The sequence below is a fragment of the Zeus faber genome, assembly GCF_960531495.2.
Source record: "Zeus faber genome assembly, chromosome: 8".
NCBI classification, from domain to species: domain Eukaryota; kingdom Metazoa; phylum Chordata; class Actinopteri; order Zeiformes; family Zeidae; genus Zeus; species Zeus faber.
Window position 1 is genome coordinate 10,472,262 of NC_137195.1, and position 17,904 is coordinate 10,490,165.

The following is a 17,904-nucleotide window of genomic DNA, read 5'->3' on the forward strand; positions in this document are numbered from 1 at the left end:
TGTGTGGTCCTCAGAAATGCATGTGATTGAAAACATGTGATTGAGAACGATGCAGAACATTCTATCTGTAAAAGAATTGCTGATCTTTTATTTTATATTATTTTTATATTTTATTGTGTATAATCATATTTTGTTTATTGAATATTTCTTTTTCATTTCATTCTATTGTTTATCCCTTTCTCTGCTGCTCTAACACTTAATGCTTTTAAACGTGTCTTTCCTCTCACCAACACTCTACATCCTTCTCTTTAGTTGGGTCTAAATAACACTAATAATCACCGAAAAAGTCCTCGGCTCTCTCTGGAATCCCCTTCGTCTCCCTCCCGCCCGGTGCGACTGTGGCAGGGACCGAACGACACGCACGTCAGGCGATCCCAACCTGCTTATAATGGTGTTTGCGGACGGAGCTAAAATAAGCACAATAGCGCTTTAATCAGAGGCCTTCCACCACAACTGGTTCCCAACTTTTCTGTCTCTTTTGTTCGGAGCTAAAAAAACAAAAGAAAAGAGGAGAAAAAAAAAAAACTCCACCGAAAACAATTGCAGTGCAAACACTGGATTCAGCCGCTTGTGGCCAACACTAACACGCAGGGATCCGTTTATTTTCTAAATCCCAGACTATTTAAGGTCAAACAAACAGGGACAGAGATCAAACTGACACCTTCATTGGTTACGGACAGATGGAATAAAATGAAGTCATATTAAAGGCTATTTAGGAGGGTTTTTGCATTAATCAAAGGCAACATCTTCTATATCTCGGTCTAACTTCTGCAGAGTTGGATTTGCGTGACAAACAAATCCTCTCCTGGAAGTTCAGACAAATGCGACGTCTATTATTTTATGGACAAACTGGTATCTTGACGCCTGGACTTTCCACAATTCTCTGTGTAATTTAGGGATTCTGGAAGCCTAAAGTGTAAATGCCCTGCAAACAACGACGACATAAATGATGGAGACTTTACAAACAAAGACTTTCCACTGACGGTTAAATGGAGCCGGCCCAGAGAGACCGCATGTGCCTAGCGTGCCAGGAACATCGCCACGTCGGGTCGGATAAGGTGTTTTGAGAACCAAAATTAGCCCCGACTACTTAACTCCCTGATTACAGCAAACCACTGTCAGAAGTGGATCAGCAGAAAACAGTTTAATAAACCTCCAGCTCTGTGGATAAGCACTTTCCTTCCTCTGTGAGCGTTATTTCACAGATTCCCTGCTGGTCTGTGTGTGTGTGTGTGTGTGTGTGTGTGTGTGTGTGTGTGTGTGTGTGTGTGTGTGTGTGTGTGTGTGTGTGTGTGTGTGGTGTGTGTATGCACGTGTGCGTGTGTGTGTGTGCGTGCTAATGACTATGATTATGGAAGCCTGGATTAGTTCTTGCATTTAGTCCATGGCATGCATGTACCCAAACCGACACACACACCCACACATATGCACGCGCGTGCGCGCGCGCGCGCACAAACACACACACACACACACACACACACGCGCACACATACACACACACACACACACACACACACACACACACACACACACACACACACACACACACACACACACACACACACACACACACACACACCAATGCTTCTCTGCAGGAGTATAGATAGCATGAGCAAAGCTGGGCAAATTACAATGCCATTAAAAGTTAAAACATGGGCCCAGAGTTTTCCACAAAACACTATTTAATGACAGAGGTTACGCCGGAGGTTTTTTTTTTTTTTTTTACCCCTCAGCCTTGTTTACGCAGGGTATCTTTGGATAAACAAACGTATATAAACAACTTGCACGTGTTTAAAGCCCGGAGGAACGTTACACGGCCTTTCTGCGAAAAAAGTCGACGGGCGAATTCACTTTAGGGAAGGAATTCAGTCACCGCTAAAGCGTGACAATATCGTGCCGAATTGGACAAAGTGCTTCATTGAAAACGCGGCGGCGCGGTGCATCCTGCGCATCCTGTCCCGGTCGTGCTCCGATGGCGCGAGAAACGCGTTTAAACGTTGCATAACCCCTCTCATTAGAGGAGGACAAAAGGAGTGTAAAGATGTAAACGTTGGCAATAAGGAGGCGCTCTCTGGGGGGAAACGCTCCATCCCGGGGAAGCAGAGCCGGCTGCCGCATGGAGCCAGGCGGCGGCGACCCGGTGGTTCTCCTTCACGCAGGGGGCTACCGGGTAAGCCCTCTAGTCAGATAAAATTAGGCTCAAACGTCTGGGAGAGCCGCAATAACGGTGACCACCTCCGTCTAAAGCAGATAAATACGCCAGCCACGCGGGGGCCAGGGGCGACAGGTGGCTGTCAAATTAGGGCCCCGGGAAGGAACATCATCCACTTAAGAGCCAGGCGGCAAATCTGTCTGCTGCGCCCCCCGGACCCTCGGAGATAAGCCAGAGAGAAGAGGGCCTACTTTATCAAATAGACCTGCAGAGCCAAACAATCCAAGACGTCGTTTGTTTTCATTTATTTGTCAAAAATCGTTTCGAATGCTATGCTAGGATGAGGAAATAAGAACTGAGATTCCTTCGGGGGATTGGACATCAAAACTAATTTGATCGAATTAAAGCCTCAGCGTGTTCTCTTCTGCTGCATTCTTACTCACACTAATGGACTCATTTATGCCATTAGAAGAAAATTCACTGCTCATGAAATAGGGTGGAAAAACAGCTTGGGTTGATTATAAATATGTATATTATAAAACCACTTGAATCGCTTGAGAATTCAAATCATATGGTGATAATTGATACAATATGATCACCACGCGCCTACTGTCTCATAGTGGAACAGGAAAGTGTAAATAATTAGGAGCATATAGAGCTGCTTGACATAGATCCTCTTCATAATCAACATGTGCAAACAAGACCTTGTCAAGTTTGACAACAGTCAATCTTTTTTAACGTCTCATGCCGTGCCAACAGTTTAAAGGCTTTTCAAGGCAGAGCATTCCCAGTGAACATCAGTGGGTGTTTCCAAACCTTCCCGTCGCACATCATGCATCGAGGGGCTCGGATGAATTACCAGAGAAGTCTGAGCTGAGATCGATCCAAGATCAGCGACGTCCTTTGTACAAATAAATCCATAAATTAATGTATAAATGCTCGACGAGAAAAGAGACCAACTATAAATCAGATAATTTTAAAAGCCTAATGACTTTACCAGCTCCTTACAGACTGAAGAGGGAGCCTGGTGCGTCTGTGTGAGCCACGTGCACTACCACGTGCGCCGACCAAAGCACCAGTTCCTTACAATCCTTGTACGGGGTGCGACAGGACCTGAACATAGAAGGAACTTTTGTATCAATCAAGGCCCTGGCTGGAGAAGAAATTACACATGCACTAAACAAGGCTCAGAGGAACTTACAACTAAATTCAACTTACAACAAATAATGAAACAAATAATAGTAATAATAATAATAATAATATTTTTAATAATAATAATAATATTTTTAATACATTTTATAAAATAATAATATTTTTATTAATAATAATATTTTTTTTTTTAAATAACAATAATAATAATAAATATAGCTGCAGGCAGCAGTCCAATCGTTGAGCAGGCCGCTTGGAGCCGACAGCGATCCACGGAGCGCCCAGTGTCCTGGCTATCTCCTCTGTTATATTTTATGAGTGTAGAAGTTCACTCGTAACCTGGTTACGCTGTAATCCTATCAGAAGATCTCGGCGTCTGTAGGTGGGATTCGCAAGACTAATCTTAACATTGACAATCTGACGTAGGAACAGAAAAAAAACACACAAAAAGAGCACGTCTGTTGGCCCACGGCTCGGTTTGTATCATGGTTTTTGGCTATCGTTAATGGTATGGTATCTTTATATTTAAGAAAAAAATGAAAACACAGCACCCTTTAAACAATGGACTCTTTATTTTGTTACTTTATTTAATTACTCTTTCCATTCAGAAAAATGTTTCTGTCCCAGTTTCTGTCTGTGTATAAAATCAAGGGGAGAAAAACATTTAAGTTAAAAGTGCTTCTTAGCTTTGACAACATGTAGGCACTTTGCCTTCTCTATTTTAAATAAATAGGGCACATACTTGTATAGGCAATATTACATGTAAAAATAACATTAAGTGCACCAATGCACTGCCAAAAATGCCAAATATTATTATTATTATTATTATTATTATTATTACTATTATTATTATTATTATTATTATAATAAATGAAAGTGACACAATAAAAACAAGAAAAACAATATCATGAAAAACTTGTTATAGACTGGAAAATGACAGGCATGTCGTAATACCGCAGTTCATGTGTGCGTATTGAATCGTAGCGCATTGAACGGTTCGACAACATTCCGTGTACCATTGCATCCCTTTTCTGTACGCGCCGTCATCTTGGTCCAGTAGTAGTCCAATCAGTAGTCTGCAGTGATTTCACATGACCAGTGGCGCAACAACTCGACAACGATTGTCTGAAACCAATCAGTGGTCTGCAGTGCTATCACGTGACCATTTTGGAGATGAGAAAAACATATTTTTTTTACAGTTTTTTACTATTACTTTACTATTACTATTAATTTTTACTATTTGTTACGATAACTTATTACACAGAAATGAGACGACGTGGATCAAACTTGGACGAAGGCATGTCTGGACTGCCCGAATACAGCGACCATTCATTTGTGTCCATTCGTTCTACGTTTTCTGCGCGCCAGACACTTCGACGGCTGTTTTGTTGTGAACAAAAACAGTCGGGCTCCCATTCCCTTTGGGGCAGGACCCCTAATAATAATGCTCAAGTTAATCAATATCACATGTATTTCTTCTAATATGATTCTTCTGTACGTCTGCTGGTTGTGTGTGTGTGTGTGTGTGTGTGTGTGTGTGTGTGTGTGTGTGTGTGTGTGTGTGTGTGTGTGTGTGTGTGTGTGTGTGTGTGTGTGTGCATAACAGCTTAATTGTCAGTAGGTGTGCTCCCATGTGTTTCTGGTCAACACATGATGCCAGCCCTCACACATTATTAGAACTAACTATGGGGTCCAATAAAATAAAGTGGTAAACACCGTAACTTTAACAGCACACAGAATTATTTTACGAGAATCAGTTGGATACCTTTGCTGCATCGTCGGGTGTTGTTGTCAAAGTGCTAATAATACCGTTTTAGGCAATTAGTCGATTTCTCCACAGCCACTATGTGAGCGCACAGAGACAACAACAAGGAGACACAATTAAAGATCCCGCAGCAAAATGGAAATAGAAAAGAAACACACCCGGCGGTAACAGCTTCGCTCAGATCTCAAATGTTCCGTGTCGACTCACCGATACAGGCGTGAACTCGGACGGACAGTTGTGTTCGAAGGATGATGCTGTGCTTCTTGCCTCTTCTGTTGAGAAAGGAAGACAGAAAGGATTAAAGTGTATGTATGTATTAATGTACAGTATGTAAATGCCTTCATGGGGGCATAGGTGATGTATGAAGAGGAACATTTTGGTTAATGCTTAAGGATAAGGACACGGGTCAACATTTCTTACCAACAGCTTACAGTACCCTGTGAGGGGGGGTCCTATTTATTTGGGCCATACAGCAAAATATGGAAAAAAAAATACCTCACAGCACATCTGTTAGGTACCACATAATTCCTCCAATTGCCTCTCACATACAACAAATTGCACATAGTGCCTCCGGTTTGCAGAATTTTGCGATTCTTGAGGCCGTACTTTTCGGTACTTTGCAGTGCTTTGTGGCTCACCACTCTGCGGTTATTTGCTGCACATTACAGAAGCACTTTGTGGTATTTTGCAGTGAAATATATGTTCAACTGTTAATGAATGGCTTTGTTAACGTGGGGACAGTTGTGGATTGGCTTAATTCTTGTGTTCGTCAATTATTGACAAAAGGATATATTTCCTGAAATACAGCAAGTGTTATAATTTATATTTTTACCATTACAACAATTACATTTGTAACAGCAAGAAATAAGTGAATGCCTTAATTAGGTGTTTGATAAGCATCTACCATCATAAATCATAAAAAAGTGTGATCTCAGGAAGAAGTACGTCAGAAGCGGGCCAGTTCTGACAAGCTCTGGTAAAAAAAAAAAGAAGCTCAACCGAAAACAGGAGAGCCGCTCCAATGTGTATTTGTATTGCTTGAAATATACAATTCAATCTTAACCAAATCACAAAATCCTTCAACGTTTCAGCAGCAATGTTTTGGCGGGAAAAACAAAACAGAATGACAAAAGCCAGAAAATAAGGACATATCAAATAAATAACCGGAGGTCAGCTCAGCTCCTGTGACCTCATCGGTCTCCTGCCAAAAGCGCACGACGTCCGAATGACGTGGAAAACAAAGCTGGCAACAATGCAGGCCCGGTCAATTGAATAAAGTTGACGGATTGGGGAAACAGCGTCGTTTTAGGGTCAGGGGGAACAAGCTCACACACAACCACAACCTGACACACAAAAACGAATGAACCAAACAAGCAAATCCGACAGACACAGCGGGAATACAGATGATGCCGATGGCTGGAGATAAGGACAAGCATGGCATATTCCCTGTCAACAAACCAGCACGGTACAGAACGGCACAGCAGGGAGTCCTGCGCAAAATCCAAATTCAGCTCTGTGACAAATGGGCTTTTGTGCCGCCCGCACAATGGCTGCACGATGCTTTGAACTGGCCTTGTGCCAGCGGGACTTTCATTATTACAACCAGGCAATAGTAGGTCTAGGGAGAGAGAGGTGGGTGTGCGGGTGGGGAGAGAAAGAAAGACAGACAGACGGAAGGACAGATATGCCGAAACGCTTCCTGGCCCTACCGGCTGGGACAGACATTGAGCTGACATAGATCGTGTGGCAAGGAGAGCTTGCTCCAGCTCACTGTTTATTAAATATAATATCCAGCAACAAGCAGAGGTGACACGAGAGCAACATCTGTCAACGCAGGCTCATGTTAGGTGGAGGAGACAGCGAGCGGGGAATCCAATCCCCTGTGATGTTGGCGAGCCGAATGGGTAACCAGAGCCATCTAGTTATGAACCCCTGCTTTTTGTCTGTGTCGCGGCAACTGTATCCTTGGCATTTAAGCCAAACCTGAGGCTACGCAGGGCCAGCACACCCATTATCAAATTAACCAGGAGAATTGGAGACACACACACGCACACGCACACACACGCACTAGCACACGCATGCATGCGCGTGCGCACACACACACACACACACACACACACACGCATACACACACACACACACACACACACACACACAGGTCTTGAAGAAGGTACATCCCATTCTTGGAGAAATCATTATCAGAGAAAAAAGGCCACATATTTGAATATGTATGAATTCAAACAAACAAACAGTCTTTATTAGTCACGCAACACACCATACTACAACACATGCTTGCACACACACACACACGCTTTGATGGTGGCCGGTGAAATGGATTCTCTGCTTTTGACCCATCCTGGCTTGTCCTTCCTCAGGGGGCACAGCCAGGAGCAGTGGGCAGCATACGTGGACGCGCCCGGGGACCAGGTGATAATTGCCCATTGCTGGTCAAACAATGATGGATGCATGTTTTTGGTGGGGGTCCTTACTGACGTGAGGTGGAGGAAACCCCATGTGAGCACGGGAGAACATGCAAACTCCACACAGAAAGGCTCCTATTTGGGAGATAACCCGCCAGAGCACCGTGCCAACAGCGCCCCAGGCGGGAATCGAACCCAGGACCTTCTTGCTGTGAGGCAGCAGTGCAATGCACTGCGCCACCGTGCCACCGAATTCACCATCTGAGAAGCAATTAGAGACTCAAATTTGTGGGATATTTCCAACGTCTAAACTGAACAAAATGAGCTGATTAGCACCGATCTATTCAGTGGTTCCATCCGTCCAATTAAAGCCCTGTCCTAATCCCGAAGGCCAGCTTAGCAGCTACCGAGGTGGACATCTTCCAGCCCCACACTCTTGGCCTTTATTCGATGAAGAATTACTGGCCCTGTTTATAAAACATCCCATAATGTGTACCCACAGAGAGCGAAGTGGGGAAGTAGAGAAGCAAGCGTTTACCTCACTTGGAAAACAGTCAAACCAGTACTTCCCCTCGGTGGCCAATTAATGCTAGACAAGAAGGCCCCATACACGCCTACTGACTCAGCGCTTCTGGATTAACAGTGCTGTTTTGGGGGACTTACGAATTTTATATCATGCTCTACGCACGGTGCCCCAAACCTACCGAGGGGCAAAAAAAAAAGAAAAACCAGAATTATAGAATATTTGCAGAGTTCCTTGACCCACAGAGGGGATCGGATGTATGGCAGACAATCGAGCAACTCTTACACCCAGTAATGTGCAGGCGGCCACACATACACAAAGTCAACAATCAGCAAGCTGTTCTCCTCTGTTAATAATATCCTTGTACCGGACCGCAGGCACCCCAGGGAAGTTGATTTACTCACTGACGAAACATTAAGTTATACTTTGCGTTGAGTTCACGTCGTTATCTAATGTGCAATTTATGTTGGAATAAAGACCCTGTGCTGTGCTGTGCCTATTATGTCCAGGGAAAAAAAAACATTTGCAGCAAATAGAGGACCGTATTAATGCCCAAATAACTCGGGATGAAAGGAACCATCTCAGCAGCAGGTATCCGCATACTTTTGGGCATAAGGTTAAAAGTATGCGGATACTTTTGACCCAATGAGGGTCAATGACCACACCCTTCTCCCTTTCAAGCCAAGCCAAGTCAAGCCAAAGTATAAGTCCTCGAGGATTTATATATAAATATATAGCAGTAAGCTTTCAGTCAAAATCCCTCGGCCACGCAAAGGCAACATCATCAACACCTAAATGTTCCCAGAATGCACATGTGTTCCGTACAACACCTTTTTTCACAACATCGGACACAAATTCCTCTGAAAGGCCGGGACGCCGCTCCTACCCCTATATCCACGTAATCCACCAAAAATACTCAAAGGCTCCGTAGATCTATGAGCACATGTCAAGGCCACCTGATCCCGACTACATCCACAACACCCCACCCACAGATCACTGCTACATAATGAGCGAACGGCTCGCGCCGGATCCGATCAAATTAGGTGGAGAGGTGAAATCTTCGAATAAATGACACGCCCGGTAATGATGATTGTGTGATGTTTTCCCCGAGGCGTAAGCTGGTGCCCCGGTCGTTTTTTTTTTTTTTAATCGTCGGGCGAGACCGCGGCGAAGCATACGCCGGGTGGGGGGGGGGGGATTCGGAGCCTTAATCTTCCGCAGTTCGGCTTCATAACATGGTGTGGAAGTGATTATGTCCCTTAAGCTCCCGTGACATGGATATCTCCCGGCGATGCAGAACTCTGTCAGAGGATCACGCGTTAATCTGATCGCGGAGACGCTATGACACAGGCACCTTCGGAATGTAACCTCCCGTTAATATCGATTATGGATGGATTTGCGGTCATTGATTAGCTGTACTAACGGACATAGGCCGTACACGACGGGAGTGTTAATATTATCAGTTTTATTCGGTTTGTGATGTGGATTCGAGAAAACAGGGGGTTAGGTCATGGTCGTTCGAGGCGCTGTTGCGAGATCTCACGCGGCAAGTTCCTCGCGTTACGAGGTAACTGCCTCATCAGTTTAATATCTCGGTAATCATCAAAACCGGCAACAGCGAGCGGTGGGGGTTGTGATCCCGGGCACATCAACACCATAAAAACCCAGTGGGCAAAATTACCCTGTTATTACAAAATAATGGCCAACAGCCCTCACCGTCAGCCTCCTCAGACAACGCTGCACGGTTTTTAATGACACACATTCATACCAGCCCGCGCCAGTTGGCTCGGAGGGGCCGCTGGCAGCCCGCGTCTCTGACGAGGGAAGAAGTGGACCACTTTAACCTCACGGCTCTCAATAGACCCTCATAAGCTCCAAACAATTTTCGGAGGGGAGCCGGGAAACGACACCGCTCTCAACGTCCAATAGAAACACGGGAGTCAACGAGCGACTCGCGAATTCCGGGGTAGACAAATAAATCCATAGGTATTTGTGGTCCAGCCGACCAGGAACTCCCCGCCCGTGCCAACCTTTGGTTTGACATCGGCGAGAGCGGGGGTACGCGGAGACGACGTATCAACACCACTGTTGGTCCATGTGAAAGCATATGGAGTCAATAAAGCGTTTGACCATAAACTATGTAAAGGAATGAAAAAGAGATGAAGGCAGACACATTTCTTAACCTTTGCGCCCCTCGGCCGGGCCCAAAACAGCAAACACCGGAGCCGAATGGGAACGGAGAGCCAAGGCGTGTCGGTTGGGAGCGTGTGTGCGTGTGGAGGATTCGGTGAGAACACCGAGGTTACATTCAATCAAGATGACGGTAATGACTCATGAATTATCACTCTTGTCTACACTTCTTAAGTGGTTTAGATGACATCAGTCCGATCTATTGGCCGGGCTGGCCAGGTACTTTAAGTGACACAAATGGATGAATGCCCTGGAAACTCTGAGGAGTTAAGCCTGGCAGAAAAAAAACAATTCGGTAATGCCGCCATCGTGTCAGAAGAATTGATAAAAAAAAAAGAAAACACCGCGGGTTGACCGGGTGCGCTCTGAGCTGGTGAATATCTAAATCAGATATGGTGATATTTGACTAAATCAGATATGGTGATATTTGACTAAATCCGATATCGTGATATTTGACTAAATCAGATATCACGGTAATTGACTAAATCAAATATCATGATACTTGACTACATCACATATCATGATAGTTTTTGACAAATACCTCAATATCGATCATTTGATGATATTTCGGGGACGACTATTGGTTCGTCATAAGACATTTATGCACAAGAATCATTTGACAAAGCAATCATTAGTAATGCAGATATTATGACCAAGAAATAAGAGGCATCGATAAGAGCGGCTGGAACAGTCTATAAAGTTCAGGAAATTGCATTACTTTACAGACAATATCTCATCTCATATCACATTACTGATCATATCACCAAGCCCTAAAAGTGAGCGTGTTGATTCGCTGGGTAAAATGGGAAATGTTATTAAAAAAGGGACTTTACATTGCAGTGATGTCTGAAAACATACGGTATGTTAGTTTTTTTAGTGGTACAATACCACTAAAAATATCAGTACAAAAGCCTTTAGGTGGTGAAGACGAATAGATTTCGGCTGAATGATTTTGAAGAGCTAAGTATAACGGTGGTGAACATAATTCTAAATAATAGAGACAGACATTTCAACAACCCAAAAATGCTAAAAACGCTAAAAATGCTAACGCTAAAAGCCTTTTTTCTCTTTGCCTCTTGTCTTTTCCTTTCCCCAAACACCAGTCACATTGCATTGATGAGACTTTGAGCAGAGAAATACCTTGGCATCCTTATGCCCGGGGCAGGTTTTTAAAATACTTTTTTTTTTCTGAAGAAAACCTTTCAGGTTACTCAACCCTTACTCCGATTTACTCGAAGCCCGGCGCAGTTAATTCGACCGCAAGACCGTGAAAATCTATTCTCGTACAATCAAGAGCTTGGCTTGTAAAATATGCACCTGCGAGGTGCCAGTTGCCTGTTGTGTTTTTAATCAGAGCCACTCTGGCCGCCGTCCCAAGCCGCCCCGTTTGAAGCGCTGAGGATATATGAGCGTTCCCTTTGTGGACGTATGGATTTATCACCACTTTTACACTTCAGTCGGTACACCTTTCAGCTCCGCGCAGGGCGTACACGCAATCGCTTGCTTTTCGGGGAAAAAAAAACGCCGGCGGCGGAAAACAGGGCGGATGACCGGACAGACAGACTGACCGACGGACGGACGGACGGACGGACGGACGGACAGAAAGATACTCGGAGTTGGTGCGGTCTTACCCTCCTTCCTCCTGAAAACCTTCCAGTTCATCCCTCTGCTCTGCCAGGGTGGACTCCAGGTCCAGGTAGCTTCCATTGTGGGACAACTGCAGGGCGCAGTCGTCGAGCTGGAGGAGAGGAAGACACAGGGAACATGAATTAAAACGTTAAGGAGCTATGTGGTTCGTGATCATCGGTGCACAAGCGGAGTGCATGCATACGATATGTTGAACCCAATGAGGCATGTACTGGACTACAACTCTGTGACCTCCGACTTGCCACCGGCAGACACCTCTCACCGTGGTCATCGTTACCGCTGGTAACATGGTCGTGGATTACGGCACCAATCACCTTCGCTGAGCTCGGCTGAACTCGGTTAAATGAGGTCACGTCGCCGAATAACCAATTAATACCCTTTCATAAGCAAGATCCCCTTTGTAGCGGTTAATGTTTACCTCTTTGTTTGTCAGTCATTTATTTCCATTGCCGGGGTTGGTAATACCCCCTGCCCGTGTGTGTTATCTTTTGTAGTAATGATCCCAGTGTTAATACTCTACTACTCTTTGTTTTCTTTTATTGGTGACGAACTCCGGTCCGGACCTCAATGTGAGGTCATGTTATCAACCCAAGTTGGCCATGTGTGGTTGCCATGAAGGGGTAAAGGGTGAGGGGACATGAGGGAGAGCGGGCGACAGGCCGATCTAAACTATTATCCTCATCATACGAGACATATCAGTCGCCCGGCTCTGGTTAGACTTGCTGATATATCAATTGCTTGACTGCCCTAAACGCTTAAAAAGTTGGACGTTAACGTTTACCTATTTGTTTCTAGGTCCTAACCCTAACCCTAACCCCTAACCCTAACCCTAACTCTAACCCTAACGCTCAGGACAGAAACTTAAATAGTTGGCAACACAGTATAGGAAACCAAACAGCGTTATGGGAGGGCAAAAACATGACTGAGGTTACTTGTACTGTATAGTGGCAGAACAAATACATCTGGGAATACACTTTGCAGCTATTGAATGAGAGGAGTGATTCTCAAACTTTTTCCATATCAAGAACTTTGACATGCATTAGTCCACAGAACCAATTTGGTAAGATTTTGTCCCTGGCACCCAATCTGAAGAGATTATTATTGTTAGATATGGTTTAATCCAAACTTTCACACTCCTAACCCTAACCCTAACCCTAACCCTAACCTTAACCCCCTAACACTAACCCTTAACCCTAACCCTAACCCCTCAACCCTAACCCTAACCCTAACCCTTAACCCTAACCCTAACTCCCTAACCCTAACCCTAACCCCCTAACCCTAACCCCTTAACCCTAACCCTCACCCCCTAACCCTAACCCTAACCCCCTAACCCTAACCCCTAACCCTAACCCTAACCCTAACCCTACTGTAGATACTATCGTTTGGGAGATAACAGTGAACTTATGATCAAAAGAGTCATTATTGTACATCCTCTAATGGTGTTAACTAGGGATGCTCATTTAGATTTTTATTTTCTAACCGATAGCCACCCCTCGTTAACCGATCATTAACCGTCATCAGACAAGATTAAAATATTATGGAAAAAATAAATAATTACAGTCTTTTTTTTATTGAACTTTACAAATTATAATTATAAACATTGTGTCTTTGGTTGATTTATTTGGAGGGATGGGGACGGGGCACGGAGGAGCTCGTACCCCGTTCCTCCGTGCGCGTCCTTGAACATAGGATGGAAGATGGTCAATGATGATAACTAATCAATGATTGTGTTTATATTTCATATCACTCCTGTGACTTTCACCAGCACTAAAACAAAATACCAAAAAATAAATTTCTATGTTTTTATTATTTGCGGTGATGACAGTAATGACCTCAACCCCGGGATGACATCACGTGACCGCGGTGTTGCAGCAAAGTGGTTATGGCCACAGCCCTAGTTGCACTTGTCGACCCCATGACTTGTATTTAAGAAATAGAAACTGCTTACTAGCCTAAAAGCCAAATTTTCTTTTAACATCTAACAAACTTTTTTTTGAATTACTCTTTTATATAATTTGTCTTTTTTTAACTGTTTCACTGATCCTATCAATCGATCAGATTCTTAATGTCAGTTAACGGTTAAACGGTTAATCATTAACATCCCGAGTGTTAACGTCTTGTAAATGGAATAATGATGAATTTAAATTTAAATTTTCGCTGGGGACTCCCAAAGACAACACACAATGGCACAATTCCTCATCCGTATAGATCACAAATACATGAAACACTCAAGATGTAATACTTATATGTTTCTAATCTATTTAAGGCTATATCGCTGATTCCTGTCAGTGCGTGTTAGGGTTCATCTCCCTCCCACACATGACAGTGGCCTAAGTGAATATGGAGAGAAACGGCTGAGAAAGTCATTATGTCTGCAGCTGCTTTGATCTGCCTGTAACGCTGCGGAGCATGGGGACTGTGTCATATTTGAGAGCTAAAGGAAAGCATGTGGTTGGTAAGACAATTTCTTTCTTTCCTCGTCTTTCTCTCGCTCCGTCTTTCCCTCCCTTAGAGCCTTAGCTTTTACTGTTTCCTTTCTATGGGGGGAAAAAAGGCTTATTGGTATTAAAAAAAAAAAAGAAGATAAGCCAATTCCCGATGTTGACGCTTTGTAATGCATACGGAACAGAAACATAATCACTTTCTAAATCTATTTATTTTCAATGCCGACGACAAGTCTCATTTCAAATGCTTTTACAAATGGAGGCCAATAACAGGCGGGAGGCTGCCAAAGAATGTGTGGGAAGGTATGTATGACCGAGGAAACGGACGGAGAGCGAGAGAGACGTACAGCGCGCTGGCACGGCGACAGAAACAGAGGCAGCGATTGCGATGGAGGAGAGAAGGACAGGATGGAGTGCTTCTCCAGATCGCAGAACAGACACTTGGCTGGCGGGACGAACGGGCCTTAAACCTGCTGGATGTACGGGCACGGACGGCGCGTGCCTCGGAAGGGAACGGCTGCGACTGGGACGCGAAATTTGGATTCGAGGGGAAAATGACATGTCGTATCTGCTGACTCGGGGTCATTGTGTTGGCACGTCGATGACTCGTAACCAAATTAAATGGCCGGTCCTGCACCATGATATCGATAATTTCACAACATTTTGGGGGCTGACTGTTGGTGCTTTCATAAGATATCCCAAGAGTGAACGATCTTTATTAATGTGGATATGATAACCACGCAGGAAGAGACACTGATTAGAACACTCTGAAGAACAGTCGAGGAAATTCCGAAAATTCTATTACCTTAATGTAATATAGACTTTAAGACCAGGAAAAGACAACATTTAACTACAGTATATCACTATGACCAAAATCCCAGACCATATCTCCTCTCACATAACAATAACATCATTATATCGATATACAATACACTCAGGGGCGAATTCACAAAAGGATTGTGGGTTTTGCGGCCAGTAAACCGGCGCAAATAACAGAAAAAGCAAGCATCTAATTCACAAAGCACCCGCAAAGGGGTGGGGGGCGTCGGACCACTTCCATTATTTTCATATCCCGACGTTGACAGGTATTCTTATTGATCGCACCGCAGATTGGATCGAGGCACTGCCGGCTTTTTATTTGGGGGGGGGGCTGGCGCCGGACAATTGCCCTTATTGGCTTTGCCGCATGGATAATTGCGATCAGACGCTGCAAAAACAAGGGCAAATTGCACTCTGCAAAACTTTATGGCCGTGTTTGCGCTGGCATATCCTCAGCCCAATATCCTTTGTGAACGGGACGTGGAGACGGCGCGGATAGGGGACGCAAATTGACGCGCAACTGATGGTGCCATCAGCGGCCGCAATGCATTTACTGTATTTGTGAATCGGAACCCTTAACGTGCACTTTATTAGGTACATACATGCAACCCAATGTAAACCAATACACCAGCTCTGCCACAAACTCTACTTTTATGAAGTTTATAATGTTCCGTTTTTGTTGCGTTTATGTTTATGACTGTGGTCACAGTTAAATGTGGTGTTAACTACATTATACTGAGAGGTGTTTCAAATTTTTTGTCCTCCCTATTGACATACATGAGGGAGACAGAATATCAGAAACACCTCTGGATGTACAACACCACCGCCAACTATGACCTAAAACATACAGTATATTGCATTAAAAACCCTGAACATTATAAGCAACATAAAGCAAAATGTATGACTGATCTAGTGTATTGGATTACATTGGATTGTACAGGTGTACCTAATAAAGTGCACAATGAGTGTATTATCTGGCCGGAATTGGCACCACATATAAAAATGGACAATTGACATGACATTGTAATGACTACAGTTGAATGGTTCAAGCAAAAACAGTAGAGAAGTATGAACTAAGTCTTTGTGCATGCTTCACGCTTTATGCTCCGTGTCATAACCTGAAATAGACTAAAATGTTTGGTCAACGCTGAACCTCTAACCAGTAATTAGCCAAATGCGGATCCAAGAAATGCGTTTCCCAACACGAGGTTGTGACTCCCAGGCCTCGGTAGCCAGACCGACTCGAGAAGGCCTGCTGAAGATATGACGATCTGCATGGACGACTTCCATCCATCTATGTCCATCTGATTGTTTATCTATTGATCCGCCGGGCATTACGGCCCTGTGTCTTTTATCACCGTCATTATGCAATCAGACTGGATTACTATATACAGCTCTAGGGTTGCGTAAGCGGGCCAAGACGAGGCCCCGGAAACTGCCCCTAATCCAGGAGCGGCGCTAGCAGATTATCAGCGGCCGGTGGCGCAGCCTCAGTCGTCCCAGGACTTGAACCCGAGGTAGCCCTCTGCCATGGCCAAGTCCAGAGGAGAAACCACAAGCGTTCTGCTCACACACTGAGGTCTGGCCTCTCCCTTCAACCGGCATACTGTGGTCCGGTGGCCTGAGAGGCAGTTAAAGGCAGTCAGAACTAAAAATAAACACCATACAATTTCCAATTTCAAAACACTATCGCATTCCAAATACTTCTGTGCCTCTGGAGGTCTTTTTTTTTTTTTTTTTCGCTTTTCACGAGTCAATGGGTGTACAGTACTCGTCCATAGTGTCGCACCTCGCACGCATCGTCCGTAAACTGCGCTCTAGTTAAACCGAGATGCAGAGTAATCAAATTTAAAAACGATGTTACTTTTACAAAATTGTACGTCAAGTATACTTGTGGGAGCCTATAGAGACGTGAGAATTAGCGCAGCCATTACCGGACACCTGATGCGATGCAGGGGATGAGTCAGTTCAGAGGAGCTGCTGTTCCGCCAAGAGCCAAACTGTGCCTTGAGATGATAAGCGACGAAAACGTATCGCGACCACTAGGGACGCAGCCCTGCACAACAACGGCGTAAAAAGAGCTCACAAGAGCTTTGACAGGCATGACAGGGTAACCTGTGTTTTTCCCAGCGTTTACCATAACTTCTCATTACGGAACTCTGCAATTTCATGAGAACAATTTGCAGAAACACCAAAAAAAAAAAAGTAAGTGTCCTTTCTCCAACCTAAGCCACATCTTCTCTTGTTTTGGACTTTCGCTCGGGCAGAAGAATGCGAGCTCTGAAGGTCATTGTGCTACGGAACCATAAAGAAACGAGTTCTTCTTATATTATTGCACACACAAGTTTTGATCGACAAACAGAGCCGGCCATGTTTATTCCACTATGCAAAGTCATTGGCCTGCACAGGACGATGAATAATTCATCACAGAGTTGAGAGGTAGAGTCAGATAGTGCCTAGTCATACTTTCCATTTATAGCAGAGAGATAGTGGACGAGGTGCTGGGCTGAACAATGTGGAGATTTAGGAAACGTACCTGTTCATCAGGTCTTTATTTAAAGTGTTGTGTCACCAGTTAGACTGTATTTATAACCTGCACCGTGACAGTGGTTTGTCTGAGAATTATCTGAGATGATTTGTTGTTCAGTTTTTTGGTTAAAGATGATTGGTTTATAGCAGGTTACGAGTAAAACTTATGTCTTCGCCATATTACAATAAATGTTGTTTCCAGTGAACGTTGATTCCTCAGCAATGAGAGCGCCGGGAGCACAGGTGCCTCCTGCTATATTCAGATC

At 44.3% G+C, this 17,904-nt stretch overlaps 1 protein-coding gene across 1 annotated transcript in view; it reads right to left on the reverse strand.

Moving 5' to 3' along the window:
* The window catches only part of fhod3b (formin homology 2 domain containing 3b), an 88,685-nt gene that overhangs the window by 67,964 nt on the left and 2,817 nt on the right, over positions 1 to 17,904 (reverse strand). The window contains 2 exon segments of the mRNA XM_080005416.1: positions 5,274 to 5,338; positions 11,831 to 11,937. Coding sequence (XP_079861542.1) covers positions 5,274 to 5,338; positions 11,831 to 11,937 — 172 coding nt within the window.